General features: G+C 48.3%; 1 protein-coding gene across 2 annotated transcripts in view; it reads left to right on the top strand.

Annotated features, from left to right (window-relative positions):
- The window catches only part of SYNM (synemin), a 30,660-nt gene extending 13,452 nt beyond the window's left edge, over window positions 1-17,208 (top strand). Inside the window, exons 3-5 of one of the 2 annotated variants that reach the window (XM_033188873.1) lie at window positions 9,035-9,105; window positions 10,951-13,397; window positions 14,334-17,208. In XM_033188873.1, the coding sequence (XP_033044764.1) occupies window positions 9,035-9,105; window positions 10,951-13,397; window positions 14,334-14,642 (2,827 nt within the window). In that variant the 3' untranslated portion in view covers window positions 14,643-17,208. Of the gene's footprint in view, window positions 1-9,034; window positions 9,106-10,950 lie in introns of both variants that reach the window. The other variant, XM_033188872.1, reaches the window with a different exon arrangement.
- Window positions 17,209-17,431: the final 223 nt, after the last annotated feature.

Raw genomic sequence — 17,431 nt, 5'->3', positions numbered from 1 at the left:
GCCCTGCTGCAGACTCCCTGCCCTGCTGCAGACTCCCTGCCCTGCTGCAGACTCCCAGCCCTGCTGGGTGGGATTGCTGCAGGCCTCCCACCTCTGTGCTCTGGTTTAGTCTCGGAGATGCCCATCGATGAAAAAAAAAACACAGATGGTTGACTAGAACCCATTATTTTGTATAAGCCAAAAACTTAGCATTTTTGAAAATCACCAGTGCATGTGTGGAAGACAAACCCTCGCCATCTTCGATGTGAGTCTTTTTCAGTAGTCTGCACTGCTCCTATTTGGAAGACAGATGTGAAGTTCCTGTTTGTGTTAGTGGACTTGTGCTCTTCTGACCCTTATTCTTTAACTAGAGTGCCCATTTGATCTCTGTAAATCTTGACCCGCCTGTGGTGGCCGTTGCCCCAGAATTGCTGAGTTGACTGTCTTCATCCTGTGGCTTATTGGTTCTCATTCACATGCAAGAGAAGGGTCTGTGGCTCTTTAATGCTTAAAGCACATTTTACTGGGATTTGTCCATTGTCCCAAGGACTCTCAAATGTACTGAACACTGGCCGGGCACGGTGACTCACGCCTGTAATCCTCGTACTTTGGGAGGCCGAGGCGGTCGGATCATGAGGTCAGGAGATCGAGACCACCCTGGCTAACGCGGTGAAACCCCGTCTCTACTAAAAATTAACCTGGTGTGGTGGCAGACAACTGTAGTCCCACCTACTTGGGAGGCTGAGGCAGGAGAATGGCGTGAACCCGGGAGGCGGAGCTTGCAGTGAGCTGAGATCGCGCCACTGCACTCCAGCCTGGGTGACAGAGCAAGACTCTATCTCAAAGAAAACGAAAACAAAAACAAAATGTACCGAACACCTCCCAACCCAGATCTTTGGCCCTTCTAGGTGACTGTCACAGGGAAGGGGCAACATTAAAGTAATAATATAATTGTATACTTCTAATTTCCAAAGAGACTTGCAATTTATAAATAAATACATAACTTAATAAAATAAACATAGGATAATAAAATTAAAACAAAGCAAACCTCGGAGAGTCTAAGACTGGAGGTTTGCCTTTGGCCAGTACATGGCCAGTGAAGCTGCTGGCACCTTGCCTGACAGGTGAAGATGAGATCGAGACCTCTGAGTATCCTAAGACCTGCAGCACCGTCCCACCCTTTCCTCCTGCATTGCAGGTGGCAGTGAGCGGGAGCTGTGGGGCTGGGCTTGGGGCCATGGATACTGAGAAGAGAGGAGACACACCCTGTCTGCAAGCTGGCACCAGGCTGTACTGGCTCTTGTCTCCTGTCAAGAGTATCTGCAGTTGTGTGGGGCTGGAGGTACTGATCCATTTGCTATATGATCACAGGGTCTTGCCTGGAGTGTGCGTTTTATTGCACTAGCAGCAGAATGGTAAGGGAAAGATGCTCAGAGACAGGGAGGGACTGCACCTGGGAATCTCCAGGCTCTCAAGATTCTGATTAGATTAGTGACAGGTGGAACCAGCACAGTGGTTTTAAACCTCCCCGGATGATTGTCAGGTACCACCAGGATAGAGAATTCCTGGTCCAGGGCCTCACTGCTCACAGGGCCGCAGCATGCACATTGTGAGGCATTGTAAGTTTGTTGGAAATGCAGAATCTTGGGCCTACCCAGACATACTGGACCAAAGTTGGCCTTGTAACAAAATCCCAGGTGATTTGTGCACACACTGCTGTTGGCAGAGTGGCCCAGGGGCAGGTAAGTGCTAGGTCTTCTCACAGCGGCCTGGAGGACAAGATGAAGGATGGATTGATGGAGGAGAGGGGAAGCAGTCTTAGTAGGAGGCGGGGCTTACACCAGGATCCACGCGCCAGTCTGGGCTGTTTGCAGTTGCATGTGGCAGTCCCCTTAGAGCTGCATGGGGTCTGTCCGAGGTCACAGAGTCCTGTGGAGCCACCTGGAGAGACCACACTTTAGAGAAGGTAATGACTTGGATTGGACGGAATTTGAAGCTCTGAACACCCCAGATGAGCAACACAACTCATTCCTTTAAGTCTCGTTTTGCAGAATCATGTCAAAACGAATAGTTTATCTAGTTTCCCCAACATTTTGTTACGAGAATTTCCAAAGATAAGAAAAGTTGAAAGAATAATGAGTGTTCCATTTGAGTTCTCCAATGTACATTTGACTGCATTTGCTTTATCTCATGACTGTCCACCCGTATCATCATCCATCTTACTTTTGGATGCATTCCAAAGTAGGTGCCGTTACCTCTGACCATGAATGGGTAACAGGGAGTGACAGCTGCCTTCTGTTTAGTACCTACCATGTGCTAAGTGCTTTATAGACAGTATCTCCAATTTTTATAGCTTCACCGAAGAAGCTTATTTTCCATGTGATGAAACCCAGGGTCAAGGAGGTTACTTACAAGGTTACACAACTCATAATTGGAGAACCTGAGATTTTAACTTCAGGCCTTAAACCAGGGCTGTTCCCTCCCTGCCCTGCTGAATGTGGAATTAGAAAGGAGCTGGATGTACTGGGATGCTGGGCAGATGACGGTACAGACCTAGTCCCTGTCCTCAGTGGTAGGATGATGATGTTTTGGGTGCATTTCGGGGAGGCTGACAAGGCAGGCAGGGAGGGCTTCCTGGAAGAGGCAATGCTTGATTCTTATAGGAAGAGAAGCTGGAAATGACTTTTTGGAAAGGGTTTTCCAGGCAGAGGGAATGGCCAGGGGGAGGCCCTGAGGACTGAGCTAGTGTGGTATTTGTGATGGTGCCAGTCTCTGGGCAGCTGGGTTTTGGGGGCCTGTCATGGAGGGCCGCGTGTGATGGCTGGGTAAGAGCCACATCTGCCCTCAGCCTGCTCCGAGACACTTGGTATGCAGGATGTGATGCTGGGTGGGGGCCTGCAAAGATACTGCCAGTGTGGGCTTCATGTCAAGGAACATGGGCTGTAGATGAGGCAGCATGGATCTGGGGAGCCTGCTGCAGGGCAGGGAACCCAAAGGGCCACCAGAGACCCTCCAGCACGAGGCTTCTGGAGCTGGCGAGGGAGTTGTGAGAATCCAGGGAGGCTTCTAGAGGGATTTGAGATGGATGAAAGTCTTGAAAGAAGGGGACAGTTGAGCAGACATAGAGGAGAGAGGGAGATGGACAGTAGGGGGTAGCGTGGCAGGAGGGACACACAATGTTGAGGTAAAAAGTCAAGCATGTTCCAATAATAGAACGCACGTTCCTAGGAGGTAGTGTTGATGGTTCACTGCCACCTAACAGGGAAAGCTGTCCGTGGGTCACCGCTGGATGGAGCACTTCAGACTGAGGTGATGAGAAGAGATTTGCAAAGGGATGTGGGGTTTGGGCCTCTGGGTGGTGGGGAAGTGGGGAGATGGGAATTGGACTGGCAGAAAGGAATCAGGAAGGAGCTCCAGGTGGGCAAGTTTGAATAAGAGAGTAAGTTGAGAGAGGAACGTGCAAGGGGGGTGTGGAGAGGTCTGGGAATGAGGCAGAGTGCAGGGGCCTTGCATGCTGGGAAGCCTCTGTGGGGCTTTCTGGGGCCTGCGGGGGCAGTCCCAGGGCCAGCACTGTGGCGAGAGTAGGCGGTGCTGGGGAGGCAGCGGCAGGCAGAGTGCAGGAGGCCTGCAGTGCTGGGAGGGATGGGGTGTCTGGGTGGCTGCAGGGAGGCTTCTGAAGTTGCCTGCAGTTGCTAGCGCCCAGGTGTGTAGACCTGATGGAGGTGGCTGTGGCAGGAGGCAGGAGCCTGAGGGACTGAGAGGTAAGGAAATAGGAGAGACGTGTTGCTGTCACCCTCTGCAGGCTAGCACAGAGTCTGCAAAGCAAGTGCTTGTGAATAGTTGGATGGTAATTGATGATAAGATGGTGAAAACCCTAGCAATGTCCAGAACCTGCAGCGTCCCAAACCCTCTCACTGCCGATGTGAAGATCTGGTCCAGATTCTACAGACTGACGACGTGCAGAAGCACAGATAGAAAAGAAACAGCCTCCCCATACACACACTCAGCATAGAGCCCAGTCATCAGCAAGGAGCTGTTAGAAAACATAATCTTTCAAAAAAGATACTCAATATTGAAACAACAAATGCAAGAATACCCAGGAGTGGACAGTGCAGAAACCCCGGAACAGAGGGATGCAGAAACAGTGTGCATGACATGAGGCCAGTCCTAGGTTTCTGGTCTGGAAGACAGACAGTGCGGTCTCTGTACGAATCCAAAAAGAGGCTTTGTGTTCTATCTTTTGGGAGATGAAAGATATTATAATTGTTCTAAATTTCACCTGAAAGAAAAAATGGAAAGCTGGGTCAAAATGATTTTTCAGTAGAAAAATCCCAAAGGAAGCCTTCCGTCGGCAGATAGGAAAATGTAATGCAGAGATGTATTTACTGCCTGGGGTCTTTAAGGCAAAAGTCCTTTTAAAAGGTTAGGTTAGAAACATCAAAAAATATGTTGTGTGTGCCAGGAAGGGCATGGGAAGCTTCCTGTTTCTTCTTTCTAATCCCAGTTGGCAGACACAGCATGTTTTAATGGAGAAAAATAGGATGTGGTCTCTGGTCTCGATGTAGACTGCTAATGTAGCAACACAGAGGACTCCTGATGTTTACATCTCATCATTCTAGTGACATTTCTGATTGCTCCATTATTTTTAGGCCACCTGTACCTTTTCACATGTCTCTTCAAAGGAAAACGTTTCTTAGGGGTTTCCTCAAGGTTTTGCAGAAGTATATATATATATATATATATTTTAAGTTAGATCCCACCTTTTTTGGGAAGACTTATAAAAATATGGGAACTTATCTGATTACTAGATAAAATACTTGAAGTGAATAAAATCTTGTAGTTTTAAGAATAGGGTTGGGCATGGTGGCTCATGCCTGTAATCCTAGCACTTTGGGAGGCTGAGGTGGGCGGATCACTTGAGCCCAGGAGTTGGAGACCAGCCTGGGCAACATGGTGAAACCCCATCTCTACAAATAATACAAAAACAACCAGCTGGGTGTGGTGGCACGTGCCTGTAGTCCCAGCCCCTTGGGAGGCGGAGGTGGGAGGATCACGTAAGCCTGGGAGGCAGAGGTTGCAGTGAGCCGAGATGGCACCACTGCACTCCAGCCTAGGTGACAGAGCAAGATCCTGTAAATAAATAAATAAATCGAATATATAGTTGAAACGATCGACCAGTACCTTTGGTTGCTGGCCAAATAAATGAGTTAACATTCAGTTAACCATAAAATACAGGTGATCCACAATCCTTTCCCTTGTGGACTCATTTTAGTTAGCTAGAAATCAGTTTTCTTTGGAGGATGTAGAGGAAGTGGTGATGACGTGATCGCTGATGTTTAGTGAGCTCTTATTCTGTGACAGCCATGGTTCTGAGAACTTTCTGCTGCTTGATTAGTTCCTACTGCAAACCTGTGAGTTCTCTCCATTTCAGAAATGGGGAAACTGAGTCACAGTGGGTTTGAGCGGCCTGCCAGGGTCACAGAACTAGGAAGCAGCAGGCCCCAGATTTGAATCCAGACATCCTGACTCCAGAGCTTTGTCCTGCGTTTCCTCTCTGTTTAATAAGTAACGTTTGTCTCTGTTGATTATCTGATTTTTTTTTTTCAGTCTCTAGTATTGACCTAGAGATGGCTCTGGCATGTGATTGAATACTGACCCCAGAAGGGATGCCTTGAAATGGCCCAGCACTGTCACGTTACCTCCTGTTATCCTTCCTATGAAGCCGGTGGTCGTCTCACCTTTCCCTTTCAGGTGGCATTGCTGGTCATGGGAATGGAACTCCCCGCTGCCCCCTCCCTTCTGTTCCCTGGTCTTCCCGGTGACTGACCAGCCACGGGCCCGCATCTGGGGTGACCCAGGCGGTGCCTCCACTCTGTGTGGAGCTTGGCTCCCTTTGGCACAGTGAGGAGCCGAGGGAGGCGGTTCTGCGGCTCCTCCAGCTCGGGAGCCTCCCTTTCTTCTATGTACTTCTCCACCTGCTGTTTGCTAGGAAGCACCATGTGAACCACCCACAGGCCCAGGCCCAGGCCCCGGCCCCGGCAGGCTCCCTCACAGGCCTGGCCTCTGGGAACATCCTGACAGTGCCTCATTTATGGGGCTGCACAGAGCGGTGGCCTTGTGCCCGCAGTGCTGAATCACGGCAGATTGTTCAGAAATTCCATTAGGATAATCTATCCCAGACGGAGAGCCTTGCCTTGGGGCCTGCTCAGGACACCGGGTGGCCCATTAGGGCCTGGCGCCTGGCCAGAGGCCACATTACAGCCGGCTTCTGCGCTGTGGATTTGTCTTGGGCTCCTTAACGAGGCCAGGGACGTGGATTTTCTTGCACTTTGGCTTATTTTCCTGCTTAAGGGGCCACCAACCTGTGGCGCTATGTGAAATGCCCGCAATAGCCCATGACCCAGGGGATTGGCATTTCTCACAGTCCCTGAGGCTTGGGGGCAGATTTCCTCCGCCGCTCTCAAAATAACCAGGTTTGATTGCAGCCTCAGAGAACAGTCTACCCATTTCTTAAAGTGGTACAAACCTATTCCTTAAAAATGTCCCTCACAGAGCTTTAGAGGAAATCGTAGTTTCTGGCTTCTCCTCAGAGTCTTGTTGGTGACTTCGCCATGTAGTCCTGGGGCTGTGTGGAAGGCTGGTGGCTGCCATTGGGCTGGGTGTGCCACCCTAAGCATGAACTCAATGGCCAGTGCCCAGCCGGGTGCTCACAGATAGTAAAGGTGACATGTGTCCCTGCCTGCTAGGATCTAGCCATTGAGAGGACACAGATGAGGGACAGCTCCTTCTCCAGCAGGACTTCTTACTCTCATAGGAGAGCTCTGCAGGGCCATATTGGATGAAATCACAAAGAGAATTTACTTTCATTAATATGGCCCGGAGGGTCTATCTGCAGGATTTATGCTTTCTGAAATTTGTATGCAATACCATGGTCTCTAGCCTCACTGGGAGGCTTAGCGATGTCACAGGGGAGGGGGCTGAGAGCTCGGGCTGCCTGGGTTTGCATTTTTCTCTTTATTGGTGAGCTGTGTGCCCTTGACCAAGACGCTATCTCTGCGCCCCGGTCTTCTCACCTATAGAGCGAGGATGCGGCCATAGGCCCTGGGTTGGGGGTGGCTTCGACTGTTAAATGCAGACATGAGAGTGACCACAATGCATGGTGCTCAGTGTCAGCCAGGGATTGTACAGGCCTAGAAAGGGGAGGCCGTGGGGCTGTATCTTGTCTCCTGAACCAGGCCAGAAGCCCCACGCAGGGCTGGTGCCTATCTCTTGTACCTCAGGGTCCTGAACTCTATGAAGGTTTGGTGATGCTTTGGAATTCTCCTGGAAGAGGAGCAGAACCATTCCCCTTGGAGGGGTGGGGAAGACATATTTTTCCCTGGACAGCAACATACCTTTCGTTCTAACTTGGGCAGCTCAAGGGAGAGGCCCCGTGGTACCCAAGGTTGGCAGCTAAGCCAGGCCGGGAGGATCTAAACTGGAACCTAGTCTTTCTCCCCACACCCTACTCTAGCTCCTCAGCTCTAGGACGCCACCTCTTCTGCTGCTGTCATCCTGGGGTGCAGACCCTTGGAGCCTGGCTTTATCCTGAATGTTCCTCTGATTATATAGACCTCAGAACTTTCTCAGCAGTGAAAGCTGTTTGCGTTCCTGGAACCTAAAATGCTTGGTCATGGGGGTGTGGGATTAATGGGTTGGTGTCTTGTTTCCTGGCTTCTGCCCTGAGCGAAGGGTTGGGGCTCTTGACTCAGGCTCCTGCACATCCCCCATCCATACACAAGTGCTCTGCAGTCACCGCTCTGGGGCGGGCCTGCTGTGTGCACCTTCGGGAGAGCGCCTCGTGCCTTCTTTGCTTTATTCCAGCTGCCCACAGGGTTCTCATGTTCATGGGGCTCACTATGTTTAACTAGATGGATATACAACTCGGTGCAGTTTGTCCAAGCTGCCAAGTCCCTGCTTGGGTGTGGGCACCCTGCTCCGTTTTTGTGCCCAGCCCTCAGCCGTAAGATTGGCATTTCTCAGTGGACTCTGGTTCTGGATGCCTTTTGCCGTGTGCAGTGCATTTCTTGGAACCGGAGTTAGTGACTTCACATGTTGCTCTAGCAACTGAGAAACTGTTGCACCCAGAGCCGCCAGCAGCCCAGGGGGTCTTCGTGAGTGACTGGCTGACAGGCATCCCGGTGCTAAGCCCCTCACCAGCAGTCTGGGTCTGCTGGGACCACTCTCTCCTCAGCTCTGGGATCTGAAGCAGTAGACATGAACAACCTAATGAAACCTCTATAATTTTAGAACTTTGGAGCAGACGTAGTCAAAAAAAAATCACCTCTTTGGGTGCTTCTCACCATTTTATTAAAGGAGATAACAGGATACCAATTTGGATGAAGTGAGGCCCTTAGGACTGGCATTGGGAGGGTGTGCTACTGACAGGGGGCGCTTTAGCACTACCTTTTCCATCTGCCTGCCTTCTGCTTCTTTTTGTCATCTCCAAGATGACCCTCTGGAAGGCAGTTTGAAACCGCAGATGCAGTTTGGCTGCCTTACAAGTGTCAGTCCCTGCTGTGCTCCTGGTCAGCCCTCTGCAAGCTGCCCCCCAAGCTGTGACTCCAGGAAGACCCCAGTGGGGGGTATAGCTGCTCTGGGGCCCTCTAGCCTGGGGTGACAGGGCATGCCTGGGGCCCACATTTCTCCAGTGCCCCCATGTTCCTGCTCCTCTTCACCCTGGACTGAGAAAGCTTTCTGGAAGGGCTTGGCTCGCCAGTACTGTTGAAGCCCTAGCCTGGTCATTTTGTTCACTGGGCTAGCAGGGGTTGAGCGTCATGCTGGGCGCCAGGGATGTGGCGGTGAGCAGAGCAGGCAGCCTGGCCCAGGTCTGCTGAGGCTGGTGGGTGGGCTTGCAAGCCCTGTGGTGCAGCCCTGCCCAAGCCTCCTCTTCAGGTAGAAGTCCTAAAACATGTGACACTATGGTCATTGGCACATACCACATAATACGTTTTCTTAGAGGCACTTCTTACTCTTTCATTTCCTAATGAATTATGTTTTACAATTATTTTTACAGGGCCTTATTGGAAGGAGAAAGTAATCCAGAGATAGTGATCTGGACTGAGCACATTGAAAACATGCCATCAGGTAAATAAAAGCTAATGATTTAACTTAGCTTTAAGCATCTGAACTGTTTATTCTGTGGCTAGATAGTAAAGCACCATCATCTGGAAGAACGGGTTAGATATGGTGTTTAGATAACAGGAATTCATCTCTCATTTAAGTACCAAATAGATTTTAGTTTAGTGTGACATAATTGCAGGTATGTGAATGAGAATGTTTGGGAAGGTGCTTGATAAACTTGGTCCTCTCTCGACAGGATGCAGGAGCGGAAGGGCTGACGGCACCGGGCAGTGTGAGGGCGAGGAGGAATGCACATGGACTTGTGTTTCACACCCCTAGAAGAGACACTCCTTCCATTTCCAGACCAAGGGTTATGGTTGTGACACCTGTAGAGGGAGGTATGGCCTTGGAGGGCAGGCAGGCAATACTCTGGAACCTGCTACCCTAACAGGAAAGAGATATGGGAGTGGTTACATTGTTTCCACCACCCTAGGTTGGTGTGGGCAGCTCAGGAAAATGTGTCTTGGTGCCTTGAAGACTATCTTATTCAGGCCAAGAGCCTCAGGACAGGGCCCATCCTTCCTGTGGCTGCAGAACTGACCTAAGATAATTAATGTTCATTAGAAAGATCCTAAGAAACTGAGGGATAACTTGTTTTTTAACCTTTTAAAGCCCTATAGAATCTTAAAGAGCTCTGGCTAAGCAAGTGTCGATTAAATTACGTATAGAATGTTGAGTTCACACCTTAGGCAGCATGGTTTTAGTCTTCCTTGTTTCTTTTAGGCACCTCATGGATTTCACACATCACTGGGTTGAGAATAATATTTGGATTCTAATCATCTATCACTGGAAGGGATCTGGTCTTAGACAACATGCAGCAAATTTTCTTTCTAATTCTGAGAGGAAGTTTGAAAAAAGCAAAGGTGTTCATGGAAGGGTAGGCATTGGTCAGCCTGCCTGGCATCAGTTAACATATGACATCTCTAAAACAAGAATTAACTCCCCAGATTTCAAGATTTACTTACTTACCTAAATTTTTAACCTGTTGATACCTAAGTTTGGACATCCATCATGTAACCTAAAGAGAGGGGAGAAGGAAGGAACGGGCCCAGGAGCTCCGAGGAAGACCAACAGTCTAAGTAAGCCAGGGCCTTGCTCAGATTTTCCCAGTTGTGATTTGGAGCCGAGGGAGAGCAAACAGCCTGGAGCAAAGCTGGAAGCCCTGAGGACTACCTCCCAAGTTCAGGATCATGACACTAAGACAGACTGGGGTGTTTCTGCACTGGTTCCATATCAGATAAGAAGGTTGTTAAGTGTAAAAATAAAAGATCAGAAAGTTTAAAAAAGTTACATTCTTTAATACTTAGCCCTATATGGAAATCAGTGAAAAATAAGAGTATATTAAATAGTGGAAGATAGTGCTATTTGGTGTTTAATAATGATATACTTTTAATTATAGAGCCTTCTCTGCTAAAGTAAGTAAATTAAACTTACCTCAAAAAGCAGAAATTAATGATTTCAAAATACAAGATTGTGAAATTTCAGCCCAAAAACTGCACCTCTGACCTCCTTGGGATATGCCTTGTGCTTTATGATTAATGTGAAGATGAGTGAGTATTTTAATATCAGTAACTGGAGAAATGCGTTAGGCTGAAGTATTTGTAGTGCTACCTTTTATTGTAACAGGATTTTGTAAACTGCCAAAAAATAATTTGGGCACTGAATATAACTTATTTTAATAATGAGCTTTCTGTGGTAACAGTATATATTTATTATGATGGGATGGGATTTGACTTGCAACAATACTTTTAGATGGAAAAGGGTAATGATGCCTGTCATTTTAATGAACTGTTTGTTCAATTTCTACAGAATTCAGAAACAAATCCTATCACTATACCGACTCACTATTACAGAGGGAAAATGAAAGAAATCTATTTTCAAGGCAGAAAGCACCTTTGGCGAGTTTAAATCACAGCTCGGCACTGTATTCTAACCTGTCAGCACACCGTGGATATCAGACGGGCACATCTGCTGGAGGTGGTGCCAGAAGAGGCTTCTTGGGCTCGGGATATTCTTCCTTAGCCACTACCCAGCAGGAAAACTCATATGGAAAAACCGTCAACAGTTCAACCAATGTCAGAACTTTCTCTCCAACCTATGGCCTTTTAAGAAATACTGAGGCTCAAGTGAAAACATTCCCTGACAGACCAAAAGCTGGAGATACAAGGGAGGTCCCCGTTTACAGAGCTGAAGATTCCACAGTTGCCCGCGAGTCATACCGGGACCGCCGAGACAATGTGGCGGCAGGTGCTTCGGAAAACACACGGTCAAATGAGAGGACCGTCATTCTGGGAAAGAAAACAGAAGTGAAAGCCACAAGGGAGCAAGAAAGAAACAGACCGGAAACCATCCGAACAAAGCCAGAAGAGAAAATGTTCGATTCTAAAGAGAAGGCTTCCGAGGAGAGAAACCTAAGATGGGAAGAACTGACAAAGTTAGATAAGGAAGCGAGACAGAGGGAAAGCCAGCAGATGAGGGAGAAGGCCAAGGAGAAGGACTCACCCAAGGAGAAGAGCGTGCGAGAGAGAGAGATACCGATTAGTCTCGAAGTATCCCAGGACAGAAGAGCAGAGGTGTCGCCGAAAGGTTTGCAGATGCCTGTGAAGGATGCTGGTGGCGGGACAGGTAGAGAGGCAGAAGCAAGAGAGCTGCGGTTCACGTTGGGCACCAGAGATGCCACTGGTTCTCTGCAAGGCGATTCCATGACAGAAACCGTAGCAGAAAACATCGTTACCAGTATCCTGAAGCAGTTCACTCAGTCTCCAGAGACAGAAGCATCTGCTGATTCTTTTCCAGACACAAAAGTCACTTACGTGGACAGGAAAGAGCTTCCTGGGGAAAGGAAAACAAAGACTGAAATAGTTGTGGAGTCGAAACTGACTGAGGATGTTGATGTTTCCGATGAAGCTGGCCTGGACTACCTTTTAAGCAAGGATATTAAGGAAGTGGGGCTGAAAGGCAGGTCAGCCGAGCAGATGATAGGAGATGTCATCAACCTTGGCCTGAAAGGGAGGGAGGGGAGAGCAAAGGTCGTCAGCGTGGAGATTGTCGAGGAGCCTGTGAGCTATGTCAGCGAGGGGAAGCCAGAGGAGTTTTCTGTCCCATTCAAAGTGGAGGAGGTCGAAGATGTGTCCCCAGGCCCCTGGGGGTTGGTTAAGGAAGAGGAAGGTTATGGAGAAAGTGATGTCACATTCTCAGTTAATCAGCATCAAAGGACCAAGCAGCCCCAGGAGAACACGACTTACGTTGAAGAAGTGACAGAGGCAGGTGATTCAGAGAGCGAGCAGAGTTATTTTGTGTCAACTCCAGATGAATACCCTGGGGGGCACGACAGAGATGATGGCTCGGTGTATGGGCAGATCCACATCGAGGAGGAATCCACCATCAGGTACTCTTGGCAGGATGAAATTGTGCAGGGGACTGGAAGGAGGACACAGAAGGATGGTGCAGTGGGCGAGAAGGTTGTGAAGCCTTCAGAGATCCCAGCGTCCTCTCTGGAGGGGGACCTGGGTTCCACTCACTGGAAAGAACAAGCTAGAAGTGGTGAATTTCATGCCGAACCCACAGTCATTGAAAAAGAAATTAAAATACCCCATGAATTCCATACCTCCATGAAGGGCATCTCCTCCAAGGAGCCCCGGCAGCAGCTGGTGGAGGTGATCGGGCAGCTGGAGGAAACCCTTCCCGAGCGCATGAGGGAAGAGCTGTCTGCCCTCACCAGAGAGGGGCAGGGCGGGCCAGGGAGCATTTCCGTGGACGTCAAGAAGGTCCAGGGTGCTGGTGGCAGTTCCGTGACCCTGGTTGCTGAAGTCAACGTCTCACAAACTGTGGATGCTGATCGGTTAGACCTGGAGGAGCTTAGCAGAGACGAGGCCAGTGAAATGGAGAAAGCTGTGGAATCGGTGGTTCGGGAGAGCCTGAGCAAGCAACGCAGCCCAGCGCCTGGCAGCCCAGATGAGGAAGATGGAGCGGAGGCCCCGGCTGCTGGCGTTCGCTTCAGGCGTTGGGCCACCCGGGAGCTGTACATCCCTGCAGGCGAGAGTGAGGATGCTGGTGGGGCCTCTCACAGCTCGGGGCAGCACACTCGCCAGGGCCCAGTGTCCGCCACTGTGGAGGTCAGCAGCCCCACAGGCTTTGCCCAGTCACAGGTGCTGGAGGACGTGAGCCAGGCTGCAAGGCACGTAAAACTCGGCCCCTCTGAAGTCTGGAGGACTGAGCGAATGTCCTATGAAGGACCCACTGCAGAAGTGGTGGAGGTAAGTGGGGGAGGTGACCTAAGTCAGGCAGCGAGCCCTACCGGAGCCAGCCGGTCTGTGAGGCATGTCACGCTGGGTCCTGGTCCAAGTCCACCATCCAGAGAAGTCATCTTCCCAGGCCCTGCCCCTGCCTGTCCGGAGGCGGGGGGCTCACCAGAACCTGGCCCAGCAGAGTCTTCTGCAGATATGGACGGATCGGGGAGGCACAGCACATTTGGCTCCAGACAATTTCATGCTGAAAAGGAGATTATTTTTCAGGGCCCCATTTCTGCTGCAGGGAAGGTTGGTGATTATTTTGCAAAAGAAGAGTCAGTGGGTACCCAGACTTCTGTCAGGCAACTCCAGTTAGGCCCTAAAGAAGGGTTCAGTGGGCAAATACAGTTCACTGCTCCACTTTCAGACAAGGTGGAGTTGGGTGTCAGAGGAGATTCTGTACACATGGAAGGGTTGCCAGGGAGCAGCACATCCATCAGGCACATCAGCATCGGGCCTCAGAGGCATCAGACCACCCAGCAGATCGTTTACCATGGGCTGGTTCCCCAATCGGGGGGATCTGGTGACTCAGAGAGCATTGTGCACGGAGAAGGCTCAGCAGATGTGCACCAGGCCACTCATAGTCACACCTTAGGTAGACAAACCATTATGACTGAAAAGAGCACCTTCCAAAGTGTCGTTTCTGAATCTCCTCAGGAGGACAGTGCAGGGGACACGTCAGGGCCAGAAATGACATCGGGCGTTAGCAGATCCTTCAGGCACATTCGACTAGGTCCTACAGAAATGGAAACCTCTGAACACGCTGTTGTCCGTGGACCCGTGTCCAGAACATTTGTGCTTGCTGGTTCAGCGGACTCCCCTGAGCTAGGCAGGTTAGCAGACAGCAGCAGAACGCTAAGACACATTACACCAGGGCCCAAAGAAACTTCGTTTACCTTTCAGATGGATGTGAGTAACGTAGAGGCGATCCGCAGCCGGACACAGGAAGCGGGAGATCGCGGTGTGTCTGACCGTGGTGCCTGGACAGACGCGGACAGTAGGAATGACCAGGCAGTTGGCGTGAGCTTTAAGGCCTCTGCTGGGGAAGGAGACCAGGCCCATGGAGAACAGGGAAAGGAGCAGGCCATGTTTGATAAGAAGGTGCAGCTCCAGAGAATGGTAGACCAAAGGTCAGTGATTTCAGATGAAAAGAAAGTTGCCCTCCTCTATCTAGACAATGAGGAGGAGGAGAATGATGGGCATTGGTTTTAATAAGCAGAAACATTTTGTTTTAATGGCATCCTGTTGGCGACATGCCAGCATCCAAAGGCCTTAACTTTATTTTAAGAGGTGGAGGGAGTCTATGAAAATCTCCCCTTTTTACTTTCTTAAAGAGTACTCCAGGCAGTGTCAATTTACTTTATAGTTAATCCTTAAAGGTTTCCAGTTAATTCGTGCCTTAAAAGGCACTGCAATCTTATTTTGAGTTGGGACTTTTACAAAACACTTTTTTTCCTGGAGTCTTCTCTCCACTTCTGGAGATGATTTCTGTATTTTGCACCTGGTCACAGACATGGCTTGCATCTGTTTGAAACTACAATTCATTATAGATGTCAAAACATTAACCAGATTAAAGTAATATATTTAAGAGTAAATTTTGCTTGCATGTGCTAATATGAAATAACAAACTAACATTTTAGGGGAAAAATAAATACAATTTAGACTCTTTCTAAAAAGTCTTTTCAAAAAGAAATAGGAAATAGGCAGACTGTTTATGTTAAAAAAAATTTCTTGCTAAATGATTTCATCTTTAGGAAAAATTTACTGGCCATATATATTTAAATTCATCTTAAGACTTGAATGAATTGCTTTCTATGTACAGAACTTTAAAAAAATATAGTATTTATGGAGAGGACAGCTGTAGTCTGTTGTGATATTTCCCATTCTATTTGCACAGGTTCCCCGGCACTGGTAGGGTAGATGATTACTGGGAATCACTTACAGTACCATTTCAATTTTTTTGGCACTAGGTCATTAAGTAGCATACAGTGTGAATACCTTTTTTTGTTATAGCCTAAGTTCTGGAGTGGCCAGTTCCTATCAGACTGTGCAGACTTGAGCTTCTCTGTACCTTAGCCCTTAGCACTCAAACATTTAATTTCACTGGTGGGAGGTAGACCTTGAAGACAATGAAGAGAATGCCGATGCTCAGACTACAGCTGGACTGGCAAGCTGGCTGTGTACAGGAAAATTGGAAACACACAGTAGACCATGCCTCCTAAAGATGCCTTTCCCAGCCCTTCATTCATGGGATGCAGGTCTTTCTGAGCTCAAGGGTGAAAGATGAATACAGTAACAACCATGAACCCACCTCATGGAAGCCTTTTTTGCACTTTCAACAGAAGTCATTGCAGTTAGGGTGTTTGGTCCAGGGCAACAATATATTAAATAGAAGGATGTTTTGGGGGAAGGAACTGGATATCTCTCCTGCAGCCCAGCACTGAGATACCCAGGACGGGCCTGGAGGATGAGAAAGGCCCCCATGCTCATGGGCCGCAGAGTGTGGACCTGTAGATAGGCACCACCAAGTTTAAGATACTGGGATGAGCATGCTTCATTGGATTCGTTTTATTTTACACTTGTGTATTGTTTTAAAATTTCCATCTGTAAAGTGTGGCATCATATAAAAAGAGTTTTGCTAGCAGCACAGCATTTTTTTAGTCCAGGCTAGCTTCTTTCACATAATGCTGTCTCAACTGTACTTCCTGTAACACAGTATCATAGCACTGACTATAGTGCACTGAGGAATAACAGTCTGAGGTAGCACCACCCTCAGGCAGGCTACAGTGAAGGCACTGGAGGGTCTTCCCTCTCAGATTCACCTGGAGGCCCTCAGACCCCCAGGGTGCACGTCACCCCAGGTCCTCGTAGTGGCTACCCCAGGTAGTTTCTGGAGAGTGCATTTTCTTCATTGATAAGTGGAGGAGAAATGCAGCACAGCTTTCAAGATGATTTTTTAAAAACACCATGAATCAGAGTATGGAAAGAAGGTTGATTTGAATTGCAAGTTTAAACCTTTGTTGTCCATCTGCCAAATGAACTAGTGATTGTCAGACTGGTATGGCGGTGACTGCTTTGTAAGGTTTTGTCGTTTCTAATACAGTCAAAGATGTGCTGATTTTGTTTTAACTGTAACAGGTAATGGTTTTTGGATAGATAATTGATTGGTGAGAATTTGGTCAAGGTGACAGCCTCCTGTCTGATGACAAGACAGACTGGTGGTGAGGAGTCTAAGTGGGCTCAGTTTGATGTCAGTGTCTGGGCTCATGACTTGTAAATGGAAGCTGATGTGAACAGGTAATTAATGTTATGACCCACTTCTATTTACTTTGCGAAATATCTTGAATCTTAATTGTCATCTGCAAGTTTGGAACACATAGCTTCAAGAAGTATTCTGCCAGAAGTATTTATAAGTATGGAATCATGAGCTATTGTTGGTTGCTAAATCTGTGAATCACCCAGGAGTGTGCCCTTGACATTGTGACAGGTCACCCCAAAGCTCCATGTCCTTTAAAACCAGTCACTCTGGACACAAGAGAAATCAACTTCGTGGTTGGATGGGGCCGGAACACAACCAGTCTTTTTGTATTTATTGTTATTTAGACAAAACAGTACTCACTGAGTGTTTTTCAGTTTCCCACTGGTTGTTTTGATATTGTTTGTTTAAGATGTATATTTAGAATGGCATCATCTAAGAAGCTGATTTTGCTAAACTCCTGTTCCGTACAGTGTCACAAGAATGTGCAAAAATAAAAATCTGAGGAAAAAAGAGAATGAATATTTTCATTAGATTTTGATTTTTCCTTTAAACTCTAAATAAACAGTCTACGTGTTTACATGCATGTTTTTAGTGTAGCAGAGAATTACTGGGCAGAATGTATATGGAAAGTTCCAGTTTTCTAATTCCTCCCCTGAATCAGAACTCAATATTGGGAGCACAGAGCTAGAAAGCATGGCGGATAGAGCATAAGCCAATTGGCTTGTATTCAGATACACACTGG

This window comes from Trachypithecus francoisi, unplaced genomic scaffold, assembly GCF_009764315.1.
Source record: "Trachypithecus francoisi isolate TF-2019V2 unplaced genomic scaffold, Tfra_2.0 Lachesis_group3, whole genome shotgun sequence".
Taxonomy (NCBI): Eukaryota; Metazoa; Chordata; class Mammalia; order Primates; family Cercopithecidae; genus Trachypithecus; species Trachypithecus francoisi.
The sequence above is the reverse complement of the archived record's forward strand: the minus strand, read 5'-3'. Positions and strand labels throughout refer to the sequence as shown.